Consider the following 13,623-nt stretch of genomic DNA (forward strand, 5'->3'; position numbering starts at 1 on the left):
ATGACACTTGGAGGGACGGGTTGCATTGGGGGGACGGGTGAGTGGTAGAATATTGCATTGGGAAACAGGTTGCGTTGGGGGAACCAGGCCTCTCGTGTGACACTCAAGGGCCTGTCCCACTTGGGCATCATGTGCGCGTCACGCAGATGGCACGCAAAGATTTTGTACATCCCAAAATCCTGGGGCGCCGCGCGGTTTCACGATTGCAAGACAATTTGCAATGCAACATTCACAAACCTGATGTTCCTCCTTAGTTTAGTTTAGTTTAGAGATACAGCTCAGAAACAGCCCCTTCGCCCCACCGGGTCCGTGCCGACCAGCGACCCCCACATATTAACACAACCCTACACAAACTAGTGACAATTTACACTGATTCCAAGCCAATTAATCTACAAACCTGTACGTGGAAACCGAAAATCTTGGAGAAAACCCACGCAGGTCATGGGCAGAATATACAAACCCCGTACAGACAGCACCCATAGTCGGGATCGAACCCGGGTCTCCACGCTGCAAGCGTTGTAAAGGCAGCAGCTCTACCGCTGCACCACCAATTGATCCCAGTCAGTTTGTAAAATGTGGACACTTACCGGAACAGGGCTTTCAAATTCTCAGGTAGTTCTGTACGTCCGGCGTATCCAGGGTTCATTGTGATAAAGATCCCAACAGACATGGACAGATTGATCTCTTCGCCCATGAAGTTGAAGCGGGATTTTTTGTCGCGGATTGCATCCTGAATAGATTTCACCTGTGGGAACAACACAGGGACTTGACAACTTGCTCCAAATTTGGGACAGCAAGAAAGCAGTCTTCTAATCCTGCCCGAGGATTGATGTATCAGCGAGTGCCTCCACTTCTGTAACACATTCTCATTCTCAGTCCTGCTCCTAGTTAACCCTCCACATTTTTGCATCTCGTATCAGGGGTGGGACTTTTAACACAACGTTTTGAATCTGAAACATTAGCGTTCCACTAATTCGCACCTATTTTGGGACTTAAAACTTGCCGGTCTCAGTGTGGTAAATCAGCGGGTGCAGCAGCATCTATGGAGCGAAGGAAATAGGCAACGTTTCAGCCCGAAACCTGAAGGGTTTCGGTCCGAAGCGTTGCCTATTTCCTTCGCTCCATAGATGCTGCTGCACCCGCTGAGTTTCTCCAGCTTTTTTGTGTACCTTCGATTTTCCAGCATCTGCAGTTCCTTCTTAAAAACTCAGTGAGGTAAATGTTCGCTCACAAAGTGCGGAAGAGTTGCTGCCTTACAGCGCCAGAGACCCGGGTTCAATCCTGACCACGGGCACTGTCTGTTTGTACGTTCTCACCATGAACTGCGTGGGTTTTAACCGAGATCTTCGGTTTCCTCCCAAACGCCAAAGATATACAGGTTTGTAGGTTAATTGGTGTGGTATAAATGTACAAAAGTAACATTGTCCCAAGTGTGCATAGGGTAGTACTAAAGTGCGGGGATCGCTGGTCAGTGCGGACTCGATGGGCCGAAGGGCCTGTTTCAGCACTATATCTTTATGCTAAAACTAAAGTCAATGTCTGCTAGTGGCCCAGCTCGGTGGCAAAAGCTAGGAATGTAGGTGGACAAGACATCTGAAAATGTTAAATGCTTTTGTCCATAACACATCTTATGCCTGTTACAGGTCAGGAGACCAAGGCCTTTTGTCACAATGGGGCAGACAGAGGATTTCGGAGCCACACAGGGGTGCAGAGGAAGAGTAGAGATCCTTCCATGATGTTAAGTGTGCCCACAGATCCCATGCAGGTACTTCCCTTCTCACTAACTCTACCCATGGGGGTCACACGGGATAACAAACTGGACACAGCAACAGTGTAAATAAAACACAAGCATTTCAAATCTGCTTTTGGTGCTAAAATTTGATATCAGCAAACTTGGGTATTCAAGGTACACATTGGGGAGATTTTTAACTTCAAGTAACCCTTACATCCTCACTCTCTCCATCCCTCCCCCACCCTAATCGTACCAGCTTTAAAGTTGTCTTGTTGAGTTTCATCGACTGTACTCATTCTCACCTAACAAACAGCTAACAATGACCTCTATTACCGTGACTTCTTTGCATATTTTTCATTCATTTGTTCTATATCTCCCTTCATCACTATCTATATCTCTCGTTTCCTTTTCCCCTGACTCTCAGTCTGAAGAAGGGTCTCAACCTGAAACACCACCTGTTCCTTTTCTCCAGAGATACGGTCTGACCCGCTGAGTTACTCCAACTTTTTGTGCCTATCTTCCAATAAAAGATCACTGACTTGAAATGCAAATGCTTGAGATTTCTCTCTCCAGACGCTGCCTAACCTCTTGAGCATCTCCAGCCTTTCCTGTTTTTATTTTGGATTTTCAGCATCTGCATTTTTTCCCCCCAGTTACTTAAATGCGTGGTTGCTGAGCTCAGTACACAGCTCCCTCTGGCGATAGTTTTAAATACAGCCTCACCAGACTGACTGTAAACGAGTCACTGAGCTCAGAGCTGTGCTGGAAAAACCGTCAACCTCGCCACAATTCCAGGATTTTAATTATCTCAATTTTACAGCTTTTGGAAAATATACTCACATGTTCTTTATTCTTCACATTGCCCTGCATTCGAGCAAGTGCAACAACACTTGTAATTCGCTTAAAATTATATGTTATGGAATAAACCTGTCATAGCAATCTGGACACATGCAACCTCATAGATCCATAAAAGGAGAGTTTTTGTCTGACTAACTTTCTGGGCAATCAGACAAGCTGTCATAGATCAGAATGCACTGTTAGAAGGACGATGGAAAATTTGATGATCACTTTGATGACAAAACTAGACATAGGCATGGGATAAATTAATAGGACTAATAAGGTATACCTTTCAAAGAGATGCCATTGGCAGAATGGGCTGAATGATCTCATTGAGTCAGGCTGACAGACAGAGACATACAACAAGAAACAGGCCCTTCACCAACCACCAAGAGCCCATCTACACCAATCCTACGTTAATCCCATTTTTGTCTTCTCCCCACATTCCTGATTCACCACTGTTTCTCCCACTCACCTCGGCATTAGGGGTGATTGAATGTGGCCAATTAGCCTGCAAAAAACCCTATCATTTTGAGATGTGGAGGAAAACCAAAGCATCTGGAGGAAATCCAGGCAGTCTGAGGAGAATCTGCAAACTCCACACAGACAGCACCTGCGTCTATTTCTGAAGAAGGATCTCAACCCGAAACATCACCCATTCCTTTTCTCCAGATGCTGCCTGATCCTTTGAGTTACTCCAGCTTTTTGTGTCTCTCTTCTACCCCTCCTTTATACCATCACAATCTGTTGGCTTGAGCCTTGCATTCAGAATTGGTTCTCGGATGTCCTCAATAATGTAATCCATGTTCTTCAGAGCAGTTATGGTCACTGGTTCACATCGAAATATTGATAATCATCATATTAGTAAGCCATATGATGAGAAATATATATTGCACAGTAACCATCCATAACTAGTATTTCAGCCTTTAGATGGCACAGTGGTTCAGCAGTAGTCTTGCTTCCTTACAGCGCCAGAGACCAGGTTCAATCCTGACTGTAGGTGCTGTCTGTACGGAGTTTGTACGTTCTCCCTGTGACTGTATGGGTTTAACCATGGTGCTCTGGTTTCCTTCCATATTCCAAAAAGCTACAGGTTTGTAGGTCAATTAGCTTTTGTAAATTGCACCTGGTGTGTAGGATGTGAAACTGTGCTAACATAGAACTAGTGTACGGGTGATCAATGGTCAGCAAGGACTCAGTGCGCCGAAAGGCCTGTTTCCATGCTGTATCTCTATCCTATACTAAACACCTTTTTGCACAGGAATGAAAAAATATACTTTAAAATGCAGCCACGTAGATGAAGTTCTGAGTGTAATTTGCTGCGCACTCTTCTCGCCCAGAGTTGGGCATCGATCGCACTCTACTTTAGTTTAGTTTAGAAATACAGCGCAGAAACAGGCCCTTCGGCCCACCGTGTCCGCACTGACCAGCGATCCTCACAGATCAACACTATCCTTCACACACTGGGGATAAATTACATTTATGCCAAACCAATTAACCTACCAACCTGTACATCTTTGAAGTGTGGGAGAAAACCGATGATCGCGGAGAAAACCCACGCAGGTCACGGGGAGAACATGCAAACCCCATACAGAGGGTATCCGTGGTTTGGATCGAACCCGGCTCTCCGGCGCTGTAAGCACGGTAAGGCAGCAACTCTACCGTTGCGCCACCGTGCCGCCCCCTTCAATCACATCATTCAACCGGGGCATTTTGTTTCCCAACCCTGCTTATTTGTAAAGGGCCCCATTGTCTCTTTCCCCATTGCTAAACCTGGATCTCACACTCCTCCTTTATCAAATACTCAACGTAATTCTTTTTCTTTCTGCTTACTACTTGCCCATTGTGGTTTATCTCCCTCTCCCCTATTCCCATTGTATTCCTTATGTCAACCTTCCTCAAGGACAACTCTCCATTCCTTCTAACCCTTCACCCTCCCTCCCCTCCCCCCCCCAATCAATACATCACTTTACTTTCCAATTCACCAATGGATTGGCTATTCTAAGAAACATTCTGCCAAAACTCTAATTTAAATGAACATAATAGTGCTGTCGTATTGTTGCGGGATGATTTCTTTGATCACTCTACGTACTTTAAATGTTCAGCAGCAAACTTGTTATTCTGGATGCACAGACTAGTTCAAGTAACCGGCGACATTGTATGGACTGCAGCAAAGCTGTGACAAGTTCATTGTAATAATACCTCATATGGATTATAATCCTCAATGCATTCATCTATTGTTCAATGGGGTAAAGTGCAAAGCAAATCCTTAAGATATATCAGAAACACCATTTTATAGGAGGAAAGGCGGGAGGCGCTACAGGTCTCTCCATTGCCGGACCAGCAGGTTCAGGAACAGCTTCTTCTCCCCCCCCCGGACACTCCTTCCCCCAGAGAAATTGCACTACTACTACTACTGTATGTACGTATATATATTTATAGCTCATTATTCTATCTTCGCTCTTCTGGGTGAGATGCTAACTGCATTTCGTTGTCTCTGTACTGTACAATAAAGATTGAATCTGAATCTGAATCTGAAAATTCATTGGGATATGAGGATCCTGCAGGAGTAATCATGGGAGTTAACTATTACTTTCAGCAATGCTGTGTAAGAATTATTTGCTCACCACAGCCAAACACCTCAGCATCCCTTATATCTTTCACGACGTCGAGTTTGATTTTGATCAAAGAGGGTGTTTTTTTCTGTATGAGCTGCTCCCCCCCCCCCCCCCCCCCCCCCCCCCTGAATTTGTTACTCTACAGTAATATATACAACAATAAATCTGCTGCCAATGTAAATCAGAAGCTCCCAATGCACACTCAGCAATGCTGTTGGATGCAGCTTTGATTTATTGGACAGCACTCAATTCAGTGTCAAATAAAGGGTCGAAGATATCAATCCTGAACATCACCGATGACAATAAATTTGCATTTCAGTCACACTGTCAACTGTAACAGAACTGCTTCTGCAAATCAGCTAGGAGACGATGCACTATCAGCAGATATTTCACACACAATATTGAGCTGGGATCTTCCTTTTCAATCTGTCAGCAATCAGGACTCTAACTCGTTGTCACAAACTGTACCTTGGAGAATGCAAAACAATCAGGATGTTTTGGTGAACTTGCTTTTACTTCCCATCTGTTCCAGCACCAGTTCCGTGAAAATGAATTCCCGGCTGTTTCATCCTTTCTCCTGGAGGTCCCTCGTGACCCACAGCTCCTCTGGGTGGGAGTTCCTCTATCCTTCTTGTGTAGACACAAAATGCTGGATTAACCCGGCGGTTCAGGCAGGATCTCTGGAGAGAAGGTTCGTGTGACGTTTCGGGTCGAGACCCTTCTTCAGACTGAAGGGTCTCGACCAAAAACATCACCCATTCCTTCTCTCCAGAGATGCTGCCTGTCCCGCTAAGTTACTTCAGCATTTTGTGTCTATCTTCAGTTTAAACCAGCATCTGCCATTCCTTCCTGCACATTAGTGTGTTTCTTACCACCCCACAAGTACAATCCACTCCCTTTTACGAGGTCCTATAAATCAAAATCACCAATCTCTCTGGAATTTTGTTTGCTCCACTGCTTTCCCTTCTCCCCCTCTCCGTTCCTCCCAGCTTAAAACTATCAGTCTTCCCATTCTATTAGCACAAAAGAAAGTGAAAAGCCACGGCCTGTACTTATCACATCCTCAGAGACATGTTCCTGCTCTCATTATTACAAGAGATATACAATTTCAAAGTGGTGCGGTTTCAATTTTGTTTACAGCAGCACAACCCCGTCATCATCAATAACTCATTAAATTTAGAACGATCATCTTCCGACCGTTTCCCATCAACTACAGTATTCCAAATGCTCCTGCTCTTTCCCGCACTCCGGTTTCACTCATCTTCCCTCTTATTGTTCCACACCAATCATCAAAGTAGTAGAATCAGCCAGCAAATGATACTGAAATCAATGGAACATTGGTGGGTAAAATAACAACCTCTGGCGAAAGATGGCAACACCAATAATTAATGGGCTTTCAGGAAGTTTCCATTTCACGTTTCACCCCGTGCAATTAGCATTAAAAGTATTCCTCGTGTATAGGCTAAAATATCCGGGGCCATGTCTTGATATTTAAAGTAAACACACAGCCCTTATGCACTAATTCTCCTGATATTTAGATATTAAACTCAAGCATTTGTTTACTGAGCAAAATATGACTGAGTTTGTTTCCTTCACCTTGGCAAGACCAAACTATCAATGGCAAAGCTTGGTGGTAAAACATAAAATTAGATCATTCAGGAAGTTCAGGAACAGCTTCTTCTCCACCCCCCCCCCCCAGCCAAAATTATTTCCCATTGTACACATCTAAACGATTTAGTCACAGTCATAGAGTCATATAGAACGGAAACAGCCCCTTCGGCCAAATGTGCCCACAACATGTCCCATCTACACTAATCCCACCTGCGTGAGTTTTGCCCATTTCCCTCTAACCTGTCCTATCTTATGTACTTGTCTAAATGTTTCATAAACGTTGTGATAGTAGCTGCCTCATCTACCTCCTCTGGCAGCTAGTTCCGTACACTCACCACCCTTTGCGTGAAATTTGCACCCCTCAGATTCCTATTAAATCTTTCCCCCCCTCACCTTAAACCTATCTACTTAGTTCTCGATTCCCCATCTCTGGGTCAGAGACTCTGTGCGCCAACCCGATCTATTCCTCTCACGATTTTATACACCCACCTCTATACGATCACCTCTTATCCTCCTGCCCTCCAAGGAATAGTGTCCGAGCCTGCTCAACCTTTTCCAAGAGCTTCGGCCCTCGAGTCCCAGCAACATCTGGGTTAATCTTCTCTGCACCCTTTCCAGCTTGATAACACCTTTCCCACAACATGGTAATAATACATTATTGTCAGTTGTACCTAGCTAGGAGCAGTGAAATTATTTGTATTTGCATTCAACGTACACAAAAGAGCCACCACAAAGCCTTCTTCATCCAACCCTCCCCCCCTCTCCCCTCCTCCCCCGACGGACCCGCCATAATTCTTGGTGGTTCCCTAATCTGGGTCCCCTATGTTCTCGGTAACGCGTCCCGTCCACCTCGGCCTGACCTCCAGACTCCGGCCTCGAGGCTCCGTCCCGACCTCATCCTCGGCCTGACCCGACCCCGAGGCTCCGACTGGACCTCTGACCCGACCACCTCGTCCCGACTACTCGCTCTGTGCTGGCCTCTCCACAGGCCATATGGTCCTCATGGGCCAACTCCTCCGTCTCTGGACACAGGGAGCTAGTCGGGCCCACTGCTCGTCCGGAGAGCCTGAACTGGACACAATACTCTAAATGCGGCCTCACCAATGTCTTATACAACTGCAACAATCACCACCCAACTTCAATACTCAATGCCGATGAAGGCCTATGTACCAAAAGTCTTTTTGACCACCCTTTCTACCTGTGATGCCATTTTCAATGAACTAATTACCTAGGTCCGAGATCCGTCTGCTCTACACCACACCCCAGAGCCCTGCTGTTCACTGTGTATGTTCTGCCCATGTCAGTGCTCCCAAAATGCAACACCTCACATTTCTCTGAATTATATTCCATCAACCATTCCTCAGCCCACCTGGCCAATCAATCAAGATCCTGCTGCATTTTCACAGGCCTCCAGTCCGAAATGCAACCTTCCACCTACCCTTTGCTTCCTTCAATTAAGCAAATTTTCTATTGATTTAGCTATCTCTCCTTCGCTTCCACGGGATCTAACCTTCCAGAGCATCCTACCATGTGGAACCTAGTCAAATGCCTTAGTAAAATTCTCAAGTAAAATAGCATCCCCTATTTTATGTTTTGTGCACAATGTGTTTGAAGAAGGCAGAGGAGAGTCCCACACCACACAGAGAGCATGGATGTTTCATTTATTTCCCTTATTTAATATTTTACGAGGAGCCTATTTTGTTTATGTTCAAACTCAGCGTAATTCCATCAATCCCATTCCTCCAGTTATTTCCCTGTAAACCTATTCTCTCTCACATGCTTATTAACTTTCTCTGATTCCCCTGCTGCCCACCCACGCTCGAGTAGATAATTAACCTACCAAGCAGCTCATTCTGATACGTGGGAGGAAAATGAAGCACCACGGGAGAAACCCATTCAATGACAAAAAGAACTCCACACACACTGCACTGGAGGTTAGGATCAAAACTCAGTCACTGGAGCTGCGGCAGCAGCACTAACTGCTGTGCCTTCGTATGCTCCGTCTATCAGTGATATTTAAAGTTGGCTTCTCACCCCCTCAGTTTGGTTTGCTTCTGGGATTTCCATTCAGGTGTTATTTAGGGAACTTCAATTCTAGAGTTTGCAGAGTCAGAGCGGCCATGTCTTCTTCACGTTACTACCACCTGGCAGGAGGTACAGAAGCCTGAAGTCGCACGTCGCACGGTTTAGGAACAGCTACTATCCTGCAAACATCACATTCCTGAACCAACACACGCGACCCTAATCTGACTCGACAACAGACCACCACATGCACCACCATCGACTTGTTCTTTTGTCACCTGTTTTTTTTAGCGGAGTCTGAAGAAGGGTCTCAGCGTACAATGTCACCTATCCATTCCCTCCAGAGATACTCCCCGACCCACTTAGTTACTCCAGCATTTTGAGTTTGGTTAAGATTCCAGCATCTATAGATTCTTGTGTCTTTTTATTTAACTGTGTTTTGCACTAATGTCTTGTTTTGTTGCACAGTGATTTTCTTTGTATTTCCTTACATCATTTATGTGGAATTTATGTATGATTATGTATAACTAATGTTTTTGTGTGCTTTATGAGTACATGAGTAATGCTGCTGCCAGCAAGACTTTCATTGCTATAAACTCAACTTGAGTTGAACTAGCATGCTTTTGGGATGTAGAGGGAAACCAGAGCACCTAGGAGAACCAAGCGATAAACGCTATTTGACTTGATGCAAGCTGAAGGAGATATTGGGAAGAAAAAATATTTGAGAAGAAAGAAAAAATCCAAATGGGCCAGAAGACTGGGAGAAATTTAGAACTCAACAGAGGAAGTCAAAGGGGTTAAATAAGGGGGGGGGGGGGCGGGGGGGGGGGAAGAGCATGAAAGAAAGCTGGCAGGGAATATAAAAACTGACTGTAAAAGTTTCTATAGGTACGTAAAAAGGAGATGATTAGTGAAGACGAATGTAGTCAGAGACAGGTGAATTTATAATGGGAAACAAGGAAATGGCAGAACAGTTAAAGGAGTACTTTGGTTCTGTCTTCACTAAGGAAGACACAACCAATCACCCGGAATTTGATGCAGAAAAATGTGAGGTGTTGCATTTTAGGAAGTCTAACATGGACAGGACCTACACAGTGAATGGTAGGGCTCTGCAGTGTTGCAGACCAGATGGATCTAGGAGTGCAGGTGCATAGTTTCCTGAAGGTGGGGTTGCAGGTAGATCGGGTGGTCAAAAAGGCTTTTGGCACATTGGCTTTCATCAGCCAGAGTATTGTATAGAAGTTGGGAGATCATGTTGCAGTTGTATAAGACATGGTGAGGCTGCACTTAGAGTATTGTGGTCAGTTCTGGGCACTGTGTTATAGGAAAAATGTTGTCAAGCTGGAAAAGGTGCAGAGAAGATTTACGAGGATGTTGCCAGGACTACAGGGTCTGAGCTATGTGCAGAGGCTGAGTCAGCTGGGACTCTATTCCTTGGAGTGCAGGAGGATGAGGGCTGATCTTATAGAAGTGTATAAGATCATGAGAGGATTAGATCGGGTAGATGCATAGTCTCTTGCCCAGAGTAGGTGAATCAATGACCAGAGGACATAGGTTTAAGGTGAAGGGGAAAAGATTTAATAGGAATCTGAGGGGTAACTTTTTCACACAAAGTGTGGTGGGTGTATGGAACAAGCTTCCAGAGTAGGTAGTTGAGGCTGGGACTATCCCAACATTTAAGAAACAGTTAGACAGATATATGGATAGGACACGTCTGGAGGGATTTGGACCAAATGCTGGCAAGTGGGACCAGTGTAGCTGGGACATGTTGGCCGGTGTGGGCAAGTTGGGCCGCAGTGCCTGTTTCCACATTTAATCACTCTATGACTATGTCAGTGTGCAGTATGTATTAAAGCTCTCTTTGGTTACTAACAAGGGTAGAAATGCACACCTACTCTGGTGAACAAAGCGGATTAGTACAGATTACTCATTTCTTGTATGCAGGTTGCCGTAACTACAGTGATGCTAGCTTCTGGAGAAAAAAAACCAAGTCTAGACTTGAAGATTGATGGAGCTCCAGCAACAGCTGGTAATCATAAAGCAATGCAAAATACCACAAAGCAGCAATGGCAGTATCACAAATGTCATTCATTCATTCATTCATTCTCTCCAGGTCAGTTTGCTTCAAAGGGTCTCCTGCTGCTTCACGCTCTCCAAAAGGCAACTAATGAAAAAATGTCTGCTACAAAGTTATGACTCATCCAAACTGACTTTCAAAATTTCCAGGCCCCCGTTATGCCAAAGTGAATTTGAACTCTTTATTTGTGAGAGGTGCCCTTTCAGAGATATTTCCAAATATTACAGTGGAGATTCCAATTTGACAAATTAATTTAAACCCTTTAATGACCCCACACACACATTTTGGCAGGCAATAATACGTTGTCCCCAATGGCACTTCTAATTATATCAACAGCCATTACCATTCATCCAAATTCAAATATTTCTCAAAAATAAATACCACTCAGTAAAATAGGATGCTACGTAAGGACTAATTCTTCTCGGCACAAAGACCAGCATTTTGGAGACAGATTCTGGTACAGCCTAATTCAAAGCAGGATGATCGATGACCATGGACACAATTACAAGGGAGAGTTGGGGAGACACAGCTCTCAGTGTAATGGCCCATTTAAGGTGCAAAGCAACGATTAACTAATGAACCTCAGTCATCCTTTCAAAGCAATTGGAATAACATCTAACAGTAAATATCTGTCGCCGTGGCGACGACTGCGGGTGCTCGGGAGGCCTCGACCATGGGTGAACATCTGGGAAGATCGGCGGGGAGGCTGGCTGGACTATGGAACCTTCCTCAACTTTGGTATCACTGTTTTGTGTTGTGGCTATGTCGTGTCGTGGACTTCTGTGTTTGTGCTTTTTTTTAAATTTTAATATGGTTTATTTATTTATTTTTAATTTTTAATTTTTATGATACTTGACTATAAGGAAAATTCATTTCGTTGTCTCTAATATGAGATAATGACAATAAATTGAATACAATACAATACATCTTGCTGTGACCCTTAAAGTGATGGTGAAACCCAGGAATAATGGCATACAGTTAGATGGCATAATAATAATAATAATAATAATAATGGATGGGATTTATATAGCGCCTTTCTAATACATCGCATTATTCATTCACTCCTCAGTCACACTCGGTGGTGGTAAGCTACTTCTGTAGCCACAGCTGCCCTGGGGCAGACTGACGGAAGCGTGGCTGCCATTCTGCGCCTACGGCCCCTTCGACCACCACCAATCACTCACACACATTCACACACAGGCAAAGGTGGGTGAAGTGTCTTGCCCAAGGACACAACGACAGTATGCACTCCAAGCGGGATTCGAACCGGCCACCTTCCGGTCGCCAGCCGGACACTTAGCCCATTGTGCCATCTGTCGTCCCAAATGGCATACATTGTCCAAGATATTCAACAATGCATGACAATAGCACAACAAAGAGGCAAGATTCTCAGCGGTTGAGAAGCATTATGTTTCCTATTGGACTGCAGGATGTCACCAGAAAGGGTTTTTTTCCAGTTACTGTGGCCATGATGCTTCCTGCCAGACTTCTATGGCAGTGTGGCACTAAGAGTCCTAAAGTCACACTGGGGTACAAGCAATGACATTCTCTGTCTTTGCTTGACTGGAGTAGACTTTAAAGGACGGTGTCAAATGGGAAAATGGGACATGGACTCATCCTGATCTTAACCTGCACACTGTCAATGGACTGAATGAAATTTAAAATCAAGGCTCCTGTCAGAAAACCTGATGATGATCTTCAGGAGGACAACAATTTGTTGAAACATTTCACGCCAGAGGCACGCTGTACAAAATATTCATGCTTTTAAAATAAGACATTTATAACTAACACCTAACTACATTAGATGGAGGATAATCTGTCTGTAAACGTTTCCTTGAATTATTTCATAAACAGCAAACGAGATTAAAATGCTGGAATCTCCAATCTCCAACACAAACTCACAGAACAGATCTGGTTACAATCATCTACACCATCCCCAGACTTAAGGCTAGACCCTTCCAATTCCTTTAGTGGACGTGTACGACTCAATTTCCTGGTGAGGGACCTTTATTCCAAATGCTGAAAAAACATGCCTAATGTGCCTAAGGGTCTCGACCCGAAACATGGACCAATCTAGAGATGTTTCAGGGATTTCCCAAAGATAAAAGGGTTGGAACTGCCAGGTGTACAGGACAGCATGGTTAGCTTTCCTCGCTAATTATTAAGTGTCTGCACCAATGATAGGGCAGGAGAATGCGGAAAGAGTGGTCATCAAGATATTAAAACATCCAGATAGACAGGTAAAATACAGTGGCAGCAGGAGACTCGTTCAGTTTGAAAGGGAACGCAGGGTACATTCAATGGCAAGGGTGTCTGTGAGCAGAATGGCCTCCTCATGATGTTTCAATGAATGAAAAGTCTCAACTTACCTGTACAGCTACAACAGAGAGAACCTCAACGGAAATCCTGTTGAACTCATCAAAACAACCCCAGGCGCCTGTCTGTGCGAGGCCTTTGTAAATATTGCCACACGACTGTATTACAAACAAAACAAAAACAGACAATTAACATTATGTCATCTTTACTGCCTTTATACAGTTTTGCAGCACTCGCCAAAGTCATGCAGGAAGCTGGTACTTGGGCAACCAGAGCAAACATTACCCGAGCACATGAAATGAACATTTATCTCATTATTCTAACATGTTGCAAGGATGAAATTCACCAAATGGACACACTTCTCTTATTTGATCTCCTAGTTCCTTTGTTCATTCTGTTTGGTGGTTTCT

General features: G+C 44.4%; 1 protein-coding gene across 2 annotated transcripts in view; it reads right to left on the minus strand.

The window, feature by feature from the left end:
- dnah9 (dynein axonemal heavy chain 9) overlaps positions 1–13,623 on the minus strand; it is a 325,024-nt gene that overhangs the window by 241,746 nt on the left and 69,655 nt on the right. For both annotated transcript variants that reach the window (XM_033044073.1, XM_033044072.1), the window contains exons 28-29: positions 13,267–13,371; positions 588–745 (exon numbers count right to left, since the gene is read on the minus strand). In XM_033044073.1, the coding sequence (XP_032899964.1) occupies positions 588–745; positions 13,267–13,371 (263 nt within the window). The remainder of the gene's footprint in view (positions 1–587; positions 746–13,266; positions 13,372–13,623) is intronic.

The sequence above is a fragment of the Amblyraja radiata genome, chromosome 26 (assembly GCF_010909765.2).
Source record: "Amblyraja radiata isolate CabotCenter1 chromosome 26, sAmbRad1.1.pri, whole genome shotgun sequence".
Lineage (NCBI taxonomy): Eukaryota > Metazoa > Chordata > Chondrichthyes > Rajiformes > Rajidae > Amblyraja > Amblyraja radiata.